Raw genomic sequence first — 21,412 nt, 5'->3', positions numbered from 1 at the left:
TTGTTGATTAAAAAACACTACATCGGATTCATATCGGTATCGGCAGATATCCAAATTTATGATATCGGTATCGGTATCGGACATAAAAAAGTGGTATCGTGCCATCTCTAGTAATTATATTGCCTTCAACGTTCCAGCGAATAGGTTCAAGCTACAAACCTATCAACACCGTTTTGTGATCACTGCTGTTGATATATTTTACTGAAATTTTACTTTCAAAGAAAACACAGTAATGATCAGACACGCCCACATCAGACACAGTAATGTTTGAAATGCTCAGGCTCTTGGAGATCAGTAGGTCAAGAGTGTGTCCTGTATTATGTGTGGCCTCTGTTACATGCTGAGTCAGCCCAAAGTTGCCCAGAGTGTTACTCAGGTCTTTAGTCCCTTTGTCCTGAGGGTTGTCCACATGGATGTTAAAATCCCCAACAATAATTACATAGTCAAAATCAACACAGATCACAGACAGCAGTTCACTGAGGTCATTAAAAAAGTCTGTGCAGTATTTGGGAGGCCTGTAAACATTAAGAAACAACTTTGGATGGGGCCTTCAGCTGTAGAGCCACATATTCCAAAGACTGAAAACTTCCAGGAGATAGCTGCTTACATTGAAATGATTCATTAAATAAGACAGCAACCCCCCCTCCTCTCCTGCTCACCCTGGCCTCACTGATAAAACTGTAGTTAGGAGGGGTCGTCTCGATGAGAACAGCTCCACTGTTACTTTGGTCCAACCAAGTTTCAGTTAAAAACATAAAATCAAGGCTGTGCTCAGTGATTAAATCATTAATTAAAAATGTTTTCCCAGCTAGAGATCTAATGTTTAATAAAGCCAACTTAAGTGATTTAGAGGTATTACTTGTTCCCTCGTGTTTGGGAGCAGTCTGTGGCACACAAGGTATGTTTACTATGTTCAAAGGTCTTTTAGAGTGCACCTCTCTGTGTTTTGACCAGGCCACATGTCTCCTGTCACCTAAAAGTACAGAAATTTTAAAACCTTCTAGTAAACAGGGTCCCAGCTTCTCCTGGGAAGAGTCACCACTGCCATAATCCTCGCAGTCCGGACCCTCCACACATCACACATCAGACTGCGGAGACAGAGCATGAAGGTGGTAAGGAGGAACTAAGGGGGGCGAGGCTGGGCAATGTAACTTCTTTTTTTTTTTTTTTTTTTTTTTTAAATGACATCAGAAACAGCAGTATGCGACATTACGTGATGGCAGAGCTTCAGTTCATCCTTTGTCTTTTTTTTATTTTTTTATTTATTTATTTTTTTTATAAATAGGACAGGGGGAATGAATGAGAGAAAGAGGGGGAGAGAAAGAAAGAAAACCAAAGGGGAGAAGAGACGGTGAGAGGGGGGGGGGAAGAGGGAGAGAAAAAAAAAAAAAAGAACTCCTGGGTCACCTGTATGGAGAAAAAAAAAAAAACAAACAAAAAAAACAAACAGAGGAGACAGCAAACAACAAAGAGCAACATAATAATAGAGAAAACAAAGCACCATCACAATAAACTAGCTAGTCATAGATATCAATATTTACTAAATAATAAACGATATTGTGCAGCACGCAAGATAGACAGCGCACAGTGTGCTTTGAGGCAGCAGCCAAGAAAGCTTTAGTCCGCGTCTGTGAATACCCATGTGTGCATACCTGTGTGGATCAGCATGCTTGCATTCCAAAGGTTTCTCCATGTAATGATCTGCTAGGGAGTGTGGGGGGGCCACAGCCCCGTCCTCCAGGGTGTGAAGCGGGTATGGAGGAGATCAAAACTCCAGACATCCAGAGGCCCCCAGAACACAAGAGACCATGGAAGACCAACAGAGGGGCAGCCACGCCACTGTTCCAGTAAGAGCTGAGGAGAGTCCCAGATGACGGCTCGCCCAGCAGCCGCGGAGCAGAAGTCACGGGGAGTTGCAGTGACGCGCCCGTGAGCTCCGCCGGCCCCCAGCTGTGCCTGAGTGACCGAGCCCCAGGCCGAGAGGCCGGGGGCACCCCACCTCCAAAGGGGCCCGAGCGAGCCCCAGGCCCCAGGCCCCGACAAGCGGCCGCCAAGGAGTGAGCCGGTGTGTACCCGGACGCCCACCCCCAGACACAAAGAACCACCAACACACCGACACCTGAGGGAGTCCGCCACCGGCAGGGGAAGTGGTGGTGGGTGGAGATAGGCCTCCAAACCTTGGAGGGCCTGAGGTGTCCCCAGAGAGGTGGCGTCTGATACCCAACCTGACATATAGACACAGACATACAGGCACCCACAGACACAAACATCCATTCCCACCCTCATGCTCTCATATGCACTCACTCCACACTCAACCAACGTGGAGACAGACATAAAGAGACGCTGTACACACAATCACACTCCCCAAGCGTACTCTACAAACCGGGTCTAGGTACCCTTGCCCCTGGAGGGGGGAATTGCACCCAGACCCAGGTGGTGTTACCCTGGGCAATGTAACTTCGATTGCTCTGTTGAGGGTGGGGCTCGATGGCGAACCTTTGGCTGCTCTGGTGGGGGGTTTATGGGGGACAAAAAGGGATTGGGCCGGGAGGTAGATCTGAGCCCAGCATTGTCCTGCTCCATCATCTCCTCAGTGAATTTCAGGTGTGGGGAGGAGGGAGAAAGGGAGGAGAAAGGGAGGGGGGAGAAAGGGAGGGGGAGGAGGGTGATGGCCTGTCAGGGGTTTGGGGGACTGGGGAAGATCGTGGTCCCTGGTCCTGGTCGTTGGTGTTGTTGAGAGAGTTGGAGGCAAATGGGGACCCCTCTTCTTGCCTCAGATGTCTCTCCTTTCTAAAGCTCTTCCGGGGTGGGGGCAGACGAGGCTCCTCTTCAAGGTTTCTGCTGGGCTTTGTCTGTTCTTGGAGTACTGTTTCTTCCTCTTTATGAGAAAACTCCTCGTTTATCTCAGCCTTGGCACCAAGCACAGATGGATGACGTATGGAAAACATTTTAATTACAGCTGTGCAGAGACACACTGATGACTGACTGGGACACTATGATTCTAATTTTACATGAACACCATCCTCCCAGGGCAACACAGTGGCTTTTGGGATCGATTCCACCATCTCACTGGGGCCTTTCTGTGTGGAGTGTTCACCCTGTGTTTGCATGGGTCAGGTCTGACTGTCTCCCACAGTCCAAAACAGTTATTTGGGTTAATTGGTGATTTTAAATTGCCCATAAGTTTAAGTGCACATGGAAATCTGTCTCTCTGTGTTAGTCCTGCTGATCTGTTGTCCACTAGGACCCTGTTAAGGACAAGTAGAGGAGAATGGACCCTATCCTCACACGTGGTTTATATATGGCCACTAGAGAGAGAAGTGTGACTTTAAATACTAACATGGATCATCAGAACATCAATAATTATTTTATAGTAATACTGAGGATGTGCTGTTCTTAATAAAAGTCATTTTAACTGAGGGTGAAGATTATATTCACTTAAATATGTGTTTAGAACTGTGATGAACGAGACAGAGAGCCAGTGAGGCTGTTTGGACTTTCCTATGAAACATCAGTGCAGGAGTCTCTCAGTACAACTGTTTACAGTGAGGACAAAGAAGCAGCAGAAACACAAACAGAGAAAAAAACGGAAAAGATGAGCAGCAGCAAATAGTCTGCAGGGAGAGAGAGCACCTGCAGCTTCTGCAGCACTTCCTGGAAATCACATGACTGTAATTAGAGTACAGGAGAGTAACTGAGTACATTTCCTCTTTGTGACTGAGGTGATTTTCTTCTTGATATTGTTTCAGATAAAGTTTGAGAGCTTCTGGTTCTTCAGATGATAAAACTGATTGAATTCATTTGATATGATGTGTTTCAAATGATTTACACTAACTCCACATGATGTTTATCTGTAAATAGTAAAGTGAAGCTTTAATAAAAGCGAATCAGTTAATCCACTGAATCTAAATGACAACTATATGCAGGACTCATATGAGGGCTGATAACTGCTTGGTTTAGGGCCAGAGTCATGAAGTAAATAATTTTATCCCTCTGGCTAATTTCACATTAAGTGTAAGAATGATTCTGTATTTTTATTATTTGCTTTCCTTTATTTTACACAGACAGCATTGAGCCTCCATATTTATACACACACAGCTGCTTCTTTAAAAGGAGGAAACTGTACAAAATAAAATTATTTTCTGGTTTTAAAATTTCTGGTTTTGACTTTATTAAAATGGTTATCCTTTATATTTTGTCAAAAACAAAAGAACCACATGAGAAGAAAAAGTGTGAACAAAGGTTTATTAATCCTATAGTGAAACAAAATCACTAGTATGGGAAACAGAACAAAGTGCCAAACTCATAGAGTGACTTTATTATCATTGTTTATTTTAAGTACTAAAATAATTCCAGTTAAACTTATGTGATTTTTGAAGCATATGAGTTTAAATAAGTGGAAAAAAATCTGAGTAATCTTTTGAACTTGTGGTTGTCTCCTTGTCTGAGGTGCTGGGTAACCAGTTAGAGACCAGCAGCTGGACATCAGTGGTTGGACTGGTGGGCTACTTCAGTGAAGAGTAGACGACGTCTGGCTCTGGTTTAAAGTCTGAACACAAACACACACAGTTCAAACAACAGAAAACATGATTACAAGCTGTGTAGTTAAATAAAACCTCAAATGTCCACCACTCTGCATCACGTGCAGTCCCAGTTCAGACTTTACTGGGAACGAGCTCAGATATAAAATACTTTACTTCCTGCACTGCCTACACTTTAGCTGCTTATTGAAATAAAACTAAATAAATAAATACATAAAATAAAACCTGGAACCCACAAAACCAATTATGTTACAAGAGTCAGACTGTCACGGTCCGCAGTGGCTGACCGTGTGGTCGAGTGTTTGGAGGACCCAGGTGCGGACACAGATGAGCAGACAAAATTAACTTTAAAGAAAAGCGAGCCTTTATTTGAGGCTGGAGTACATGAACTAAACTAAACAAGAGCTGAACAGGGACAACAACTAAACAGGAACCTAAACTGGGAAGAACAGTGAGACCATGAACAAGACTGTGCCAGAACATGAAGGAACTATGAAATATAAGAATAAGCATCATGAGTCATGACCTGCACAGAGACTTGAAACCTGACATGACATAGGGCGTGGAACACAGACGACGCGACACAGACTGAATGAAACACAGTGGTGGTGTCCCAATAGGGCTTTGGAGCGTGATGTCACGGGGGTGGGCGTGGAAAGCATTTTGGCCCGATCCGCCATTTTGGGGGTCTAGCGCAAGTGAAAAGGGAGCGAAGGCACACACAACAGCCATGGTTTGTATTTGCTGTGTGGGCAAGAGAATAATCTTGAAAATTGTTTATCTTTTCATTCTTTCCCAACCTGGAAGCAACATGAGGCAGCTCGTGTATCGATGTTACCAAACTCAGGCGTCTAGCCTGGAGAGCAGCTGTGAGACGAGCTGACGTGCAGCTCTCTTCCATCTCCAAATATCTGTTGGTGCTCCAGACATTTTCATTCCGGTAAGTTCTAAATATGTTCATATCACTCTTTATAGCCTATTAGTTTTATTTTCGATGCGCTCTGAGCTCATAGCAAATTAGAACAAACATCCTACTGAGTGATTTTGCAGAACTACCTTCTATTTATAGAGTTGCTAATTATTTGGCATTATTGCAGCAAACCAGCCTATGAAATGGATGAAACATCGGGACTGGGTTCCAGCACTACACAAGGGACCTGCTTCAAACAAACCACCATGCCAATCAGATTACTTCTTCCATGTGAGGGTGAAGAGGTGACCCTTCTGGATAAGATGGTGAAGGTTTGCTGCGTTTGTTGAACAGTGTGATAATAAAACCAGGGAAGAATGAAACCTGCTCCTGTTAAATATTCTAAAGTCTTGTGCTGTTAAAATTGCTGTATTTTTTCAAAAGATAGAGTAAATAAAGTAATGTTAGTAGTGGGTGATATCATGTAAACACTCATGATTTTGTGTAAACATTTTGTCATTTGTAAACTATAAATGACATGATTCTACACTGTAACTGATGTGATGTTCTATAAAATGGTTTTAAGTTTTAAAAAAGAGGCAAAAATTAGTTTGTTTGTTTATTCAACTTTTGAACAGTGGGACTCAGTCAGTACATATTCAGTAAATGCTAATTATTTACACGCCAGTGCACTACAGGCATGAATCTAGACCCCTAGATAAAACATTATGGCATTATAGCAGTGACAACTCCTTTCATTCCCACGACCCACAGCTTTACTGTGTTCCAGCAAAGTATCCAATAGCAGTGACAACTCCTCCAAAGTAGTGGGATTTTTCTGTTTTGAGGATGGCTCCTTTTACCTGTCGGATGGTCTGACAGGTGGTCCCATATATCCCACAATTCATAGCGCGGTGGTGGGTGTGGATAATTTTGCCGCAAAATACAGCAGAAAGGAGCGGCCAAAGAGGTTATATATGTGTATATATATATATATATATATATATATATATATATATATATATATATTAGGGGTGCAACGATATTCATATCGATATTGAACCGTTCGATACAGTGCTTTCGGTTCGGTACGCATATGTATCGAACAATACAAAATTTGTAATTTATTTTATCAACTTTCCTTCTGACGATGGTAAATGGCCTGCATTTGTATAGCGCTTTACTCAGTCCCTAAGGACCCCAAAGCGCTTTACACTACATTCAGTCATTCACCCATTCACACACACACTGGTGACGGCAAGCTACATTGTAGCCACAGCTGCCCTGGGGCGCACTGACAGAGGCGAGGCTGCCGGACACTGGCGCCACCGGGCCCTCTGACCACCACCAGTAGGCAAACACGGGGTTAGTATCTTGCCCAAGGATATTTGGCATGCAGCCAGGAGGCAGCCTGGGATCGAACCACCGACCTTCTGGTTAGTGACTGACCTGCTCTGCCACCTGAGCTACAGCCACCCGATGAGCGCTCAGTGAATCTGCGTTCGACTACTCCGCCTAGGCTGCACTGTCGAGCGCAGAGCCACTGAGCGCTCAACACAGACAGCATCGTCAGAAGGAAGAGCGCAGGGCAAGCTAGCGAGACAGAAGTTAAGCTCTCCTTGCAACATGGACCTCCCCCACCCTCATTCAGATCTGGCGTTTGGAATTATTTTGGTTTTCATGTGACATATTGCAAGAAACTCCGTCCCGGGTCTGGTCCGTGGATCGGGTTTCCCCGAGGCGTGGGCGTCTATAACCAGAGTTTCGTCTTTACCCTATAAGATTCAAAATTATTCTTAAGTAACACTCAGCAATATATTCTCAAGTAACACTCAGATATGCCGTGTTGTGGCCATTTTTGTTGAATGTTTATAAAATGCAATTTGTATTCATTTTTGTTTTTTCTTTAAAGGTGTAAGAATATTCTGACCTGGTTTTGTTATGTAAATTTGTAATTAATTTTATTGGAGAAGCTTTTGGAAAGTGATTGGTTTATTAGCTTATGGACCCTCCCATTAATCAAGAGATTAAGAGCACCCTGGATGGGAGTGGTAAAGAGGTTTTCGTTTTTTGTTTGCCAAATGTCAGATGGGAAGACGGGAGGGTTAGAAAATGATTTTTTGACCACTTTTGAAGTTGTTAAAGCAAATTAAATTAGCTTTCGTTTAATTTTAAGTTTAAAGAAGTTATTTGGTTGATTTTTGTTTATAATTTTGCACGAAATAAACCACATATGATTTTTAAACAATGGAGTCAGAAGTGCGTTCTAAAACAAACCTCCCGTTGCCACCCACGGCCTTTTTTTGGACTTTTTTGGTGTTTGGAACGTAAAAGGCCGCGACATGCCGTCAGCGGGTTAGTTACGACGTCGGGAGCAGTTAGGAGAACAAAATGATACAGAGACTGTTCAGGTTGCTTTCCCAAAATCAACTCAAAGTTTTATTCTTCTGTGCAGCGGTATTTATAGGCAGAAAGTTCGTGTGTCAACAAGTTTCAAGTTAGAACCATATAAGGAAGGTCCCCCCCACTCTGAAAGAGGCCTTCTACAATCGTATCTCAACACACCTTTGACAGGTCCGTTCAACACTAGACAGTTAGAATCCTTTGTTCTACAATTGCAGTAAGATGCACTCTCAAGGCCTATAAATCTTATACAGAGGTCTCCTACATCCGTGAGTTCTGACACAACCCAGATGGTCTTCACATAAACATCTTCTGCAAGGGAGTGATAAGTAAAAGAGTGATTTGTTGGTGTTTTCCCTCCAACCTTAGTATCTACTTTCACACCATAAAATCTTGAGTTGACAAAGCAAGAGAAAATGACGGTTAACATAAAGAGCCTTGTTGAGTCACAGAATCTTCTTGTCTAATATCATAAAAACAAGTACCCAGTACATGCTCCCATAATACTAAAATATCTAACAGTTATGACCCTGAAGGTAAGCGAGTCATGGACTAAAGTAAAACAGTATGTTGGATGTGCCATGCAATGCTCAATTACATGGGTGGGAACTAGTGTGTTAGCGCAGTTAGCTCGTTAACGTGTTGGCCATCTAGCCCCATGCACGGGGCGATCGACGGTAGCTCGTTAACGGAGATTTGCCGTGTTGTGGCGTTAAGGTCATTTCAACGAGATTAACCTGAAAGCACTAGTGGGAACACAACGAATATGACTATACATATGATATACATTTCTGTTCGTGTAGACAGCAACAGATATGATATGATTTTCAACAGTTTATCATAGTTAATTGACCCCATTTAATTGTAGGCTGTCAGCCGGCAGACTCAGACGATCTCTTTTTGCAGCAAAAATAATAACTGAAGTGAGATAAATTCATCTTACAGATATTACAGATATAAAACATATATCGACAAAGTTTCACTTTGAGCACATAATTTGCAGTTTGCACTTGTTATTATGATAATCAGCATATTACAAAATTACAAATTGCACTAATATTGTATCATGCATGAAGTATTGTGATAATATTCTATCATGCTGTGTTTTGACATCCACACCACTAACATCCATCTATCTCTGTCTCCATAGTGTCCAAGATAAGATGTGCGTATGTTAAGCACCTTTGCTTAGGAGGCTTCCAGTGGGCACTGTAGTTAGATCCCTGAACCATGTTAACTGGCTCCCTCTGATGTGGGAGAGCAGCAACTCTACAATAAGCCAATCCTGAATAACCAAACTCCTGATACGATCCGCTATCATGTACCACAGGCTTGATTTGTTCCTGTGGGGCCATCACCTGCAGGAGGAGGCTTGGTGTTCTGATGCTTTGTGGGCTGGGTGGCAGTCAAAGGCAGACGCCATGGTGTCCAATCCCTTAGATGTGGCACTCTCATTTCAATTTTATGATCAAATATACAAGATTTAAATCTATTGACAGATATGCCATGTATGATATATTGACATAAAACTGTCATTTTAATAACTTTATTTTCACTCTCACTGTGTTTATAGGAAGGTATTAAAATTTTAAACAGGGACAAAAATGACATGAGCAAAAGATTTACAGACAGTGCCATGTCATCTTAAAGTGTTATTGAGAGCAAGCAAGCAAACACTTGTTTTTAAGGAGTAATTTGGAGTTGAAATATATTTGCTAAATATAAAATCTCCACTGTGTTCTCTCCTGCCTTCAGGTGTCTGTCTAAGTGGGTCGTCATTACAACGGACTCATTTTAAATGAAACAGATATGATCTCCTGGTAAATGGACTGACTTTTTCAAGTCTTATTGACCACTTAAAGTGCATTACAGCAGAGGACTGAATCACTGACCCTCCAATTAGCGGAAGACCTCCTGAGCCACTGTTATTATAATTAATGTAATTATAAGAAATTACAGAAATAGTGCTAAGCGATGATGACCACAAGGAACAACCAAAAGGGACAGAAAAAGCTGCAGTGAAATCAGTGCTGGGAGGAGAAGTAAAGTGCTTCAATCAGAAAAGTAACAGATGCCTCATCAGAAAGTTGGGGCTGTGCTGCTCAGAGCAACATCTGACCTGCTGATAGACTGCTGCTGCTGTAAATGCTGTGTGCTGCTAAATGAACTGGTCCAGGCATAGCAGTTCACTGCACTGTGGTCCCACTGTGAATTCCAGATGACAGCACTAATGGATGATCCCAGGGTGCAATCATCTCTATCCCTGCTGCCCTGTTCAGCAGATGGGCTGTAATTCCAATTCAGACCTCTGAGGCTGAGAGCTCCTTAATTCAGACATGCAAAAGTCATGATTATATAATTTCAATTGATGTAAGGAAAAAGAGCCGTCCTCCAAATACTTTCCTACAATTACATTTGACAGTTGGTCTGGAGGATTAAACCTAAGATCATGTTTGCCTCCATCTGTGTATCTATACTACTGTATGAGTATGTTCGTTTACAGTCGCTGGAACAACCGTGTTAACACAATTAACCGCAACATCACAGAATAGCCCAGCAGCACATAACCACTAGCAAGATCCCAGCATGCCTGGCACATTTTTTTCTTTTTCTTTTTTTGCATGACTCAGATCCCAAAACATATTATTTTAGGCATATAGACCTCAAGTGTGTAACTTAACTCAGATACACAGAATACTGGCAGAGAAATGTCATGTTTCTGCTTAATGCCAAGCTGCTCTACCCATTCGGCCAACATTTTCTCTCCAGCTTCTCAAATATACCGTTAGGTAACAGTTACCAAAGTTAAATGAGTTCAGGTTCACTGATGGAGCTAAGTTCAGGCCTCTGAAACAGCAGTGTTTCAAAAAGAGCAGGCGTAAACTTCAGACTCAGTCTCACCGCTGCTGTTTTTTATTTTTATATTTGCTTTGATATGAAGCATTTAACCTTGCTAGCTTAGCTTACATAACCTTAATGCATGATCACTAGCAATTTTGGGAAAGAGAATTTAATGGATTCAAGTTCTACCATTTTTTAGGAGGATTAATTACATTGTATGATACCTTAATTCAAATAATAATTAAAGCGAGTTGATTAACGCGCCGCTGCAGCACACCCCATGACCCTGACCCACATCCCAAACCAGATGTTGAATGCCTACAAAATATAAGGATGTTTAAATGTAAGAGAAAGCAAAGAGGGAGATGATACTTCAATTTAAACCACAAACATGTTTTCACACTTCGTGCACAACATCTGATCCAGTCTTTGTTGAGAAGTTGACTTCGGCAATGAGCTAGTGCAAGATGAGCTGGCCTGAACGTGTTCAGGGATTTAAGCTCTAAACGCACAGATAACAAGTGGTGTACTTCCACCTGTGATTGACCTGCGCGAGTGTCTTACTGTTCAAGCATCCAGCCACAGGGGAGCTTGGCTGCAGCAGAGCCTGAACCCTCTGGGGAGCAGGGTAACAGAATCGCAGGCTTATACAGATATCTACACAAAGGACAAGCTGGCGCTGGCAGGTGGCCCCAGCATAGATAAGTGTGTTTTCTGTTTTGGGGGAAAGGAGGCGGGGGTGTGAGTGAAGGAAAGACTGCTCACTTACTGGCCTGTTTCCTTCTGAGAGTGATGATGCCTCCCGTGGGTGTAACACGCAAGGAGGTGGGACTCTTGAGTGTACTGTAGACATGCTTATGTCTGCGTTAATGCATGAGAGCCTTCCCCCAACCCCAGCAGTCTTTTTTTTTTTTTTTTTTTTTTTTTGCCTGTCCCATTTGGTTCTTTAGCCATCAGGATTGTTGTCTGAAGACCAACAAGGATACCCAATGGATTTACTTTGCCAAATGGATCTTCGTGGCATTGCCGTATTGGTCCATTTGGTCGATCTTTGTTTTTATTATTTATTATATTTTATTTTCAGATGTTACAGATGGGACAGACATGAGTGAGGGATAGGAAAGGGAGAAAGAAAGAGGACGGAAAGGAAAAACAGAAGGGGAGAGGGACAGTGAGAAAGGGGGGGAGAAAAAAAATAAAAATCTCCTGGATCACCTGTTGAGAGAAAAATAGAAAACAAGCAAAAAAAACAAAGCAACATACTAAACACAACACCATCGCATTAATCTAGCTAAGTGTAAACAGCAGTAAATACTAAATATTCAATGTTGTTGTGCAGCACGCAGGACAGATGTGCTTCGAAGTAGTAGCCAAGAAAGGTGTAATTTGGGTCTACGAGCAGTGAACACCCGTGTGCATACCTGTGTGGATCAGCGCGCTTGTATTCCAAAGGTTTCTCCATGTAACGATCTGCTAGGGAGTGTGGGGGGGCCACAGCCCCATCCTCCAGGGTGTGAAGCGGGTATGGAGGAGATCAAAACTCCAGACATCCAGAGGCCCCCAGAACACAAGAGACCATGGAAGACCAACAGAGGGGCAGCCGTGCCACTGTTCCAGTAAGAGTTGAGGAGAGTCCCAGATGAGGGTTCACTCAGCAGCCGCGGAGCAGAAGCCAGGGGGAGTTGCAGTGACGCGCCCATGAGCTCCGCCGGCCCCCAGCTGTGCCTGAGTGACCGAGCCCCAGGCCGAGAGGCCGGGGGCACCCCACCTCCGAAGGGGCCCGAGCGAGCCCCAGGCTCCAGGACCCGATAAGCGGCCGCCAAGGTGTGTACCTGGACGCCCACCCCCAGACACAAAGAACCACCAACGCACCGACACCTGAGGGAGTCCGCCACCGGCAGGGGAAGTGGTGGTGGGTGGAGATAGGCCTCCAAACCTTGGAGGGCCTGAGGTGTCCCCAGAGAGGTGGCGTCTGATACCCAACCTGACATATAGACACAGACATACAGGCACACACAGACACAAACATTCATTCCCACCCTCATGCTCTCATGTGCACTTACTCCACACTCAACCAACGTGGAGACAGACATAAAAAGACGCTGTACACACGATCACACTCCCCAAGCGTACTCTACAAACCGGGTCTAGGTACCCTTGCCCCTGGAGGGGGGAACTGCACCCAGACCCAGGTGGGTCTGGGTGCAGTTCTGTACTGTACTTTTGAGTTAAAATATATATTTATAATTTTAACAAATGACAAATTAAAAAGGCATGAACATTTTTTTGTATCGAAAAAATATCGAACCGTGAATTTTGTGTATCGTTGCACCCCTAATATATATATATATATATATATATATATATATATATATATATATATATATATATATATATATATATATATATATATATATATATATATATATATATATATATATATATATATATATATATATATATGTATATATATATATATATATATATATATATATATATATCATAATAATCTGACAATACTATAATATTGTCCATATTATATTTACATTATCACAGTGAGATGACTTTGGTCTCATGAACAACATTAACTGATTGTTATTTACTAACTAATCTTAAACGACTGTTCAGCACAGAAATGAAGCCCAACAATCATGTTTTACAGTCCCGTGGTCTCAGCCTCAGATACTCAACTAATCAAAGTGATGTCATGACAAAAATGAATGACCAACAAAACATTTTTCTCCTTCATTTCTGTCAAACAATGCTGTATGTAACGTGTCTCGCGGTTAGTATCATGGTTGCTAGGCTACCTGAACAGTGCGACGAAGCATCCCATTTCACAAGCCTCTCACTTCCGCACTTCTCATATGACCCTGCCATAAAATTCTAAATATGAATGGAAAACTGATTGATAATATCAGTGTGTGAATGTGTGTGTGAATGGGTGGATGACTGGATATGTAAAGCGCTTTCGGGTCCTTAGGGACTAGTAAAGCGCTATATAAATACAGGCCATTTATCATAATATAATTAGTATGATACAAATGTATAATCTATTTTCCAAGCTGTTGGTTACGTATTTTAATGAAAATAAAAAATAAAAACAGGAAACAGGAACAATTATTCTCTTCACAGTTTTTACCACTTTTAAACACCTGCTGAGAAACAACAACAGACTACAACAAACTGGGGGTGTTTGTGTGAGTAAAACTGCGCGACCACATAGCTGTCATCTTTTGTTAATGCAAACTGGCACCCCTCCCCACAGAGGCCAAAGCAAGTGTGTTCTCACAACGCTATTTTTAGCCAAGCAGCAACACAGTATGAAAGTGTTTTCAGCCTATGGTTCACTAGAATCAACAGCAGGAAACTGCTGCTGTGGTTTTACATGCAGAAGTCAAAATGATTCATTGTATTAAAGGGACAGTTTTTCACCCTGAACACACAGTTAAAGACTTTTAGTCTGTTCATATGTCTCATTATACGCCTCACATTCACAACAAATTCATCCTGGTTACATCCTGCTGCCAAAAGTAGATTTAGAAGATACACCTGACCTGCTTTCAGACTAACTGCTTAGTTACAGCACTTCTAAAAGTCATACCACACCTGACATCTGGGCCATACAAGGTCAGCCTATACCATGGTCTAGATTATTAGTCAAAATTGACCAAAGTAAACTGCACATTTGGACCAACCAATGCTATATTGATATTCTTCAATATAAATATATTTTCATATATGTTTATCATGTAACAGTTGAACCTGATCTTGAATACATGCTGTACAAAAAAAAAAAGAAATAACAAGAAAAATGATTAAATAAATAAAAATAATGGCTGAAAGGTTTAGGAGTTTCAGCTCCTTAACATGTGACACCCTCTTTTCAAACAGACCAAACAAAATGGGACAATTGACTCAAAGTGTCAAACAAACAAAGTGTTTGTTACTGATGATGTGACACAGGACAGAAGCAGCTGAATGAGGTGTTCAGAGACCTACTGTCTGCTTAAGTCCAGCTAAATGTAGTCAAACTGATTGGATAGAGATGACTTATCAGCAGAGTTGTGTAGTCCATTATTGTCCAATTTTTAAGCTATGAAGACCAAAAAGGGGTTTCATGAAATCAGCAAAAGTCAGCACAAGATCTAGAGTGTGATTAGGACTTGGGCTCATTTACATTTCGATAGAAGCCAACTGAGTCAATCAATAAATAAAAAGTTGAAAATGTTAAAGTTGTTACACATATATGTTGGTTGGTTGATCAGTAAAGTAGAGTGGAAGATTTCTGCCTCTTTCTCAGCCTGTGTTTTTTTGATAGAACTGCTAAATGACCAGCTCACATGGGGAAAACAACTATTCCTGGAAATGAAGTTTAGCTGCCTTAATTATCTGTGGAATTCTTTATCTGTCAGGCATTGGGAAGGCTCCCTGTGATTATCTGGAATCCATAGATTGCCTGACAATTTGTCAAAAAAGAATAATTTAGTGTTGTTCTTGTGTCTAATGTTTTTTGAGAGATAATGACTTGGAGCTCTGGATTTGTGTCTCCTCCCAGAATCAAACTGAGACTCTATCGCGTGTTAGATAAACGTGGAAATCATTACAGTGTAAGGCCACTCTGTAGACATGAACCATGATGAAAACAATCACTAGCAGACTTACCTTTATTTTGGCTTTCTTTCACCATGATTTCTTCATAAGTGCTCTCACCAGTTTGAGTAAACAGCAGCTGGATCACTCCCTGCACAATAAAGGACACACAGAAGACATCAGTGCAGGCAGAACAACTCATAGCAAAGGATATATATTAATGCTACTGCAGAAATATTTAGACAAGAAACAATTTGGATACAAAAAGTAATTGAAAACACTGGAAACATGACTGTTCATCATCAGGATTAGTGTATTGAGTCAGCATGTCAGGATACTAAAAAAATATAAACGTTTCAAACATTTCAGAATTTTGAAAATAGACACAGACATAAGCTGAATTCAAAATATTGGTGTCACATTAATATGAAGGAACAAGGGCACCCAAAGGTAAACTGTGAATAATACCAGAGTAAATGAATTAATGAGCGTATTCATGAGAGTCATTATTAACTTGTCTGTCTTTTTAACCCCCCTGTGTTGAAACACCTGCAGCTGAAGTGTTTTCTTTCTATCAGAAACAGGATGCTGGACGACTGCAGAGCTGTTAGCTTCAGTTAACCACAGACCACAAACACACAGTCCTGTACAGAAATGGTAACGGATAACACGCAACAGCAAACTTTAAAGACAAACTCATATCATATCTGATTAAAATAATCAAGGTGTTACATTTTGGACAAGGAAGCAAATAAAAAAAAGTATGCATCAATGGAAATGAAAGGATAAATGTAAACTAAAACAATTCTTGTTACATCACACATTTTTTTCACTCGCATACTCCATAATGTCCTCATCCATTATATATATATATATATATATCAACCGTAATCACAATCAGCATCAAACTTAAACCAAGTCAGAAAGACTTTTGCCAAAGGAAGCAATTCTAACAACTCAGCAGTTATACATTTTATGTCTTTAGGTTTTTGTTTTTTGTTTTGTTTTTTTCAGTGTTTAGTAGTAAAATGTATGCAAACTTTTCAAAATTCTTAAAGTTTGCATTAACTGGGCGGTGGCCTCTTTGACAGACAGGTTGCTGATGACACAGGCAGTAGGCTGTAGCTGTGAGCTGTCTGCTACCTAATCGGAATCCCCCGTAGTGGACCACTGGACTACTGTACCGTCTGAGCTTTTTTAATGCAATTTCTATTCTGGCCAATAATATGGCTGGTGTGTAGTTAACTGTACTACCAGACTATTCACAAAGTCTGAGCTCCAGTTTTGGTGGTTAGTTAGCAGCCATCTGTGTCTGACCACATAATATCAATGTATTTAGCTTAAAACAAAGCTTTTCTAAATACAAATTATTCACTTTTGGTTGCAAAAACCACCCCTTTCCAACAGTGTTCCAATTTTCTAAAATAACCCTTCTCTTCTGACAGATCTGATCTCAAAACAACAAGAACTAGACCATGAAAAAAGAAAAGAAAAACCCAAAAAGAATGAACATTACCTCTGCATTGCTTGATTGGATGTTTTCGACAGTGTGATGTTTTGATGTTGCAGTATGTCATGTTTTCTTCTGCTGAAATGAACCAAATTTAAGATCAATTACTGTAAAAATTGTCACTGGAAATTTACTCAAGGAAAAAAAAAACATTTTGTCAACATTCCTACATTTTAATGTATTGTAATAATTGTTGTTATTGGTGTGATTCAAAATGGCACCTGTGGTTGGCACGCCATCTACCGCTCTCTCTTATTTGTCTCATTTTATTGTTTTTAGCCAACGTTGTACAACATCTCAGTTCCACACTGTCTTGCGATTGCCAGATACTGAAAAAAGGCAGCTGTCTATGCGCAAGAGACGCAGGAAACGGGGTACCTGTGGAGGTCACCTCGCTAAGCTGAGACTCTGGATTTCTTACCTTCCCAACAATCTTCACTTCATTCATCAATCTTTTCCATGAATCCTGGTGCCATGACGTGGACCCTGCGGACTCCTGGTTGGTTCCCTTTGTTGGCTCTATCAAGAGGAGCCCTCTTCAATCCCTGCCTCTTCGCCATTTGCATTGGTAGGGAGCGACTTTATCCAACATTCGACCTGTGGCTCAGGTTGTTGGTGCAGGGGAAGTCTCCGACCCAGCTCCCCTCAGGTTGGGTTTAATAAATGTCAGATCAGTGGCAAATGAAAATGTCTTTTCTTCCCATGCATTGGATTTCCTCTGTCTGACAGAAACTTGGACTTCACCTGGTGAGTTAAGCACCTTTTATTAACTACTGCCAGCTGGCTTTGCTTATTTTAGCGCTCCGAGATCTTCTGTTTGTGGTTAGCTGTTGTTTTTAAAGCACACTTCGCCTTTAAGCAGCTATCCTCAAGAAGATGCTACACCACCTTTGAACTTTGTTTGTGTGAACTGGGCCACTCGCTGCTGTGTGCAGTGGTTTAACTGCCTCCTAAATATAATAATAATATTTTTTTTATCTCGGTTCTCTGACATTCTTGCTGACAGTGCTTCACAATATGACCAGATCCTGCTACTCTGTGATTTTAATATTCACATCTGTTGCCCAGGGAAGCCCCCTGGCTAAGGACTTCATGGACTTCATAAACTCTTTTCATTTTATTTAATCTGTTAAGGGTGGCACTCAAGAATGGGTTATTTGTCTGTAACTTACATGTCGAGGATGCTACATTCTCTGACCATGTGCCCATTTTATTTATCACTTTCACTATATTTCTAAACACAGATCACGACCCAAATTAGGTTAAAACCCAAGGAGAAGAGATGTTTTTAAACAAGTTTTGAAAACAGCAAGGGATGGAGCCTGCCTGACCTCCCGACGCTCGCTGCTCTGGATTTATAAAATGTCTTTGGAACATTAAAAAGCACCTGGTTTGCTCCTTGTTGCTCTTGGTGCTGCTCTTAAACAGGTTGCACCTGTCCAACGCTGTTGAGGCTTCGGCTCAAATACAGCAGAGCATTTTTCTACACTGTTCGATCAACTTGAATCCAGTCGTTCTAAGTTGTCCAGCTCAGATGGATTACTCTTTCATCTGGACTGTCATGGTCTGGGTGAGTCCTTGGGTTTTTCCACTCAGTCACAGTTCCACCCCTGGGCAGAGTCGCTGCTTTCCTGCACGTCTCCACACCTGCTGGCAATTGAGCTGCCAGTACTTAAGACCAGCGCTCACCAGTCCTCTTCCTCTTCGCCAGGTCTTCAGCTAACCACACTATCCTGTTGTCTGCTACCTCCATCTCCTGGCAATACACGCTTTCATCCTGAAGCTGGTTTGTGCTTGGCAGCTCTTTGTGTCACATCACCTCTCGGATTCACTCACCTGCTTGCCCTCCTGTCACAGTACTCAATCGGGCCAAAACTGCTCACTCTGACCACTCACTCCTTCTTTGCCATTCCTCCACCTGCCAAAAGTTTAGAGCCTCCAGGTCATGTTTCCCGCCCCGTGCCCCTGTACATATCCCCTCGTCACAATCCTCTGGTGCTTTTGTAAATCAACTATTTCTCATAGTTTAGCATCACTCCTGTTTACCACCATAATTGAAGTCCCATGTTATTTCTCATAGCTCACAGTATTTGTCAGGCCCTAGAAAATAAAGTTCTGTTAATTACACTCATCCTTGCCTCTGAGTATGATCTGCATTTGAGTCTGGTTGTCGGGTTCGGCCTCGGCCGTGACATGTACTATGTAAATCTGTTCTTGATGTTGTTGATTATCTAAGCTTTGGAATGATCTCCCTTTTCACATCAGTTTCAGTGGTGGTCTTTAAATCCAGGATAAAAACCATTTAAAAACTATGCATCTATACAGAATGGAAAATCTATACACATGTACAATCAGGAAGTCTCACCTTCAGGTTTTCTGTGGACACATCGTCTCACCACCAGAACCAGTAACACCAGTAGAACCACAACACACACTGATCCAACACATGACAACACATAGAGAACAGGAGGAGAGAGTGATGGAGGAAGAGTGATGGAGGTGGAACCAGGAGGAGAGGTGGATGTAGGTGGAGGTGTGGATGTAGGTGGAGGAGTGGTGGTGTGTTCGTCTAAAATAAAGCAAACACAGTCACTAAGTTGTCGTCACATTGTGAATGTTGAAAGCTGCAGAAACACAGACAGGTGAGTGTGTCACCTGTGACAGTGATCCAGCTGGATGGAGACTCTCCATGACCGCTGATGTCACACTTGTAGAGGCCTTCATCAGACCTGGAAACATGCTGGATGGTCATGTGACCTGTAGGCTGCTTCCTGATGAGGGAGCCATCTTTATAGAAAGCAGCTGGGAGGTTGGAGGGAGTGGTCTTTGTTTTACAGAGCAGAGTGACGTCATCTCCCTCCATCACAGGGAGGACAGGACTCTGCAGGATCACTGATCCACCTCAACACAGAGACAAACTACAGCATTTCATCCATTTACACACAGCTTCATCAACACTAACTCCACACACTCAGCTTACCAGTGACTGTCAGGTTAACCATGTTACTGATGGGACCCTCTCTGGACTCACACCAGTAAACTCCACTGTCATGAGGCACCATCAAAGTGATGTTACAGGAAGAATCAGCTGGCTTTCCCCACCCATCTCCACACTGAGTCCTCTGTCTTGCATTTGTCTTTCTCCTCAGAGTCCATCCAGCAGAGCTGTTGTCGTCCTCACAGCTCAGAGACACAAAGTCTCCTTCAAAGAACTGAGAGCTGCTGGGACTCACAGTCAGACGAGCTGTGAGGGTTAAAATAACAAACCGACAATGTGATACAATAATATAAAAGGTGTTTTCTGGGTTACTTATTTCATTTAGTTTTATATTTGAGCTCCATAGTGAAACATGAACCCAATCAGGTCATATCAGTGAGCATTTCTCAGGTTTAAACTGTGACAGAAGAAGGTTACTGACCTTGGTTTGTTGAGCAGCTCAGCAGTGAGATCAGAACTAAAGAGAAATGACACTCAGGTTGATTTGAGGTGAACATAAAGAACAACTCCACACAAACAGCTGACAAACACACAAAGTTGTCTCTCTGATATATCTGCTCATTTTCTATTTGATGCCAAGTTTGAAGAAAAAAATGATAAAAAGTGTTTAAATGGTGGAAGGTCCATCCACATCCATCCTCTTAACGACTTAACCATGAGGGAGAATAAAAGTATTTGAGTGGCCAGTAGAAAACATTAATCACCAGCTGATGTTTGGAATGACTACCACTACACCTCTGTGACACTTGTACCGTTAAATATAATTTATGGATCACTTAGCTTCATTAACATTTCTCAACAAATCCAAACCTTTCTGGAAAACCTGTATGGATATTAAAGTATTTGCATAGGTTGGAGTCTTCACTGCTTTCTAAACAAGTTTGATCTAAAATATAGTTCTTACAGTGATCATAATGATTACAATCATGTGAACTGAATACACAGATTTTATAGAAAATATCCACTACTTATAACAACCCAGTAAAGTCATGTGTCCACTGTGCAGCTGTGTTGATATAATGAGTGAATGGTTTGATCTTTTCACTGCCTGCTGTGTTTCCTCGACTCCTGAGCAAAGATAAAGAGTCAGTTCAGACCTGCAGTTGGTCCTCGTGGTGTTTGAACTTGAATTCAGCCTGATTTGTTTTTCATGTCTTCTCCTCCATCATCAGTTATCAGGAGAGCAGACAGTCAAAGTACAAGAATTCAAACAAACACAGAGATTCTACTTACAGAGCAGACACAGCACAGATGTTTCCTTCATCGTCCTTCTCACTCATTTGAGCTTTTTTTCTGTCCCTGACACCAAGTAAAGCCCGCCCTCTTCCTCTGAGCAGGAGGAAGAGGGCGGGCTTTACTCGCCTCTGAACATAAATCACTGAGACCCCAACAATCAAATGTTTTCCTTTGAGTGAGCACTTGGCGACAGTGGTAAGGAAAAACTCATTTAATAGGAAGAACCCTCCAACAGAACCAGGGTCAGGGAGGGGTAGACAGCTGCCTTGATTGGTTGGGGGTGAGGCATAGAAGATGGGGCAAAAAGAATTGCTGTGGAAGGATGCCAGAGATTGATAACGACTAAATCGATATTAGATATTAATGTGCTGAATTGGAAC

The 21,412-nt window shown here is 41.9% G+C and overlaps 2 protein-coding genes across 2 annotated transcripts in view; both read right to left on the bottom strand.

Moving 5' to 3' along the window:
* Positions 1-21,412, bottom strand: part of LOC308400339 (uncharacterized protein) — a gene marked incomplete at its 3' end in the record, with an annotated part of 203,250 nt that overhangs the window by 10,406 nt on the left and 171,432 nt on the right. The window lies entirely within an intron of this gene.
* Positions 4,506-21,060, bottom strand: LOC308400371 (Fc receptor-like protein 5; the record flags this gene model as incomplete). The annotated part of the gene is made up of 6 exons (XM_080888027.1): positions 4,506-4,549; positions 19,164-19,367; positions 19,454-19,699; positions 19,779-20,042; positions 20,218-20,253; positions 21,030-21,060. The coding sequence occupies 6 exons, from the start codon at positions 21,058-21,060 to the stop codon at positions 4,506-4,508; spliced, it is 825 nt and encodes a 274-aa protein (XP_080744153.1).

The sequence above is a fragment of the Rhamphochromis sp. 'chilingali' genome (genome assembly GCF_963969265.1).
Source record: "Rhamphochromis sp. 'chilingali' genome assembly, chromosome: 1".
NCBI classification, from domain to species: domain Eukaryota; kingdom Metazoa; phylum Chordata; class Actinopteri; order Cichliformes; family Cichlidae; genus Rhamphochromis; species Rhamphochromis sp. 'chilingali'.
This window is presented reverse-complemented; position numbering and strand designations above follow the sequence as displayed.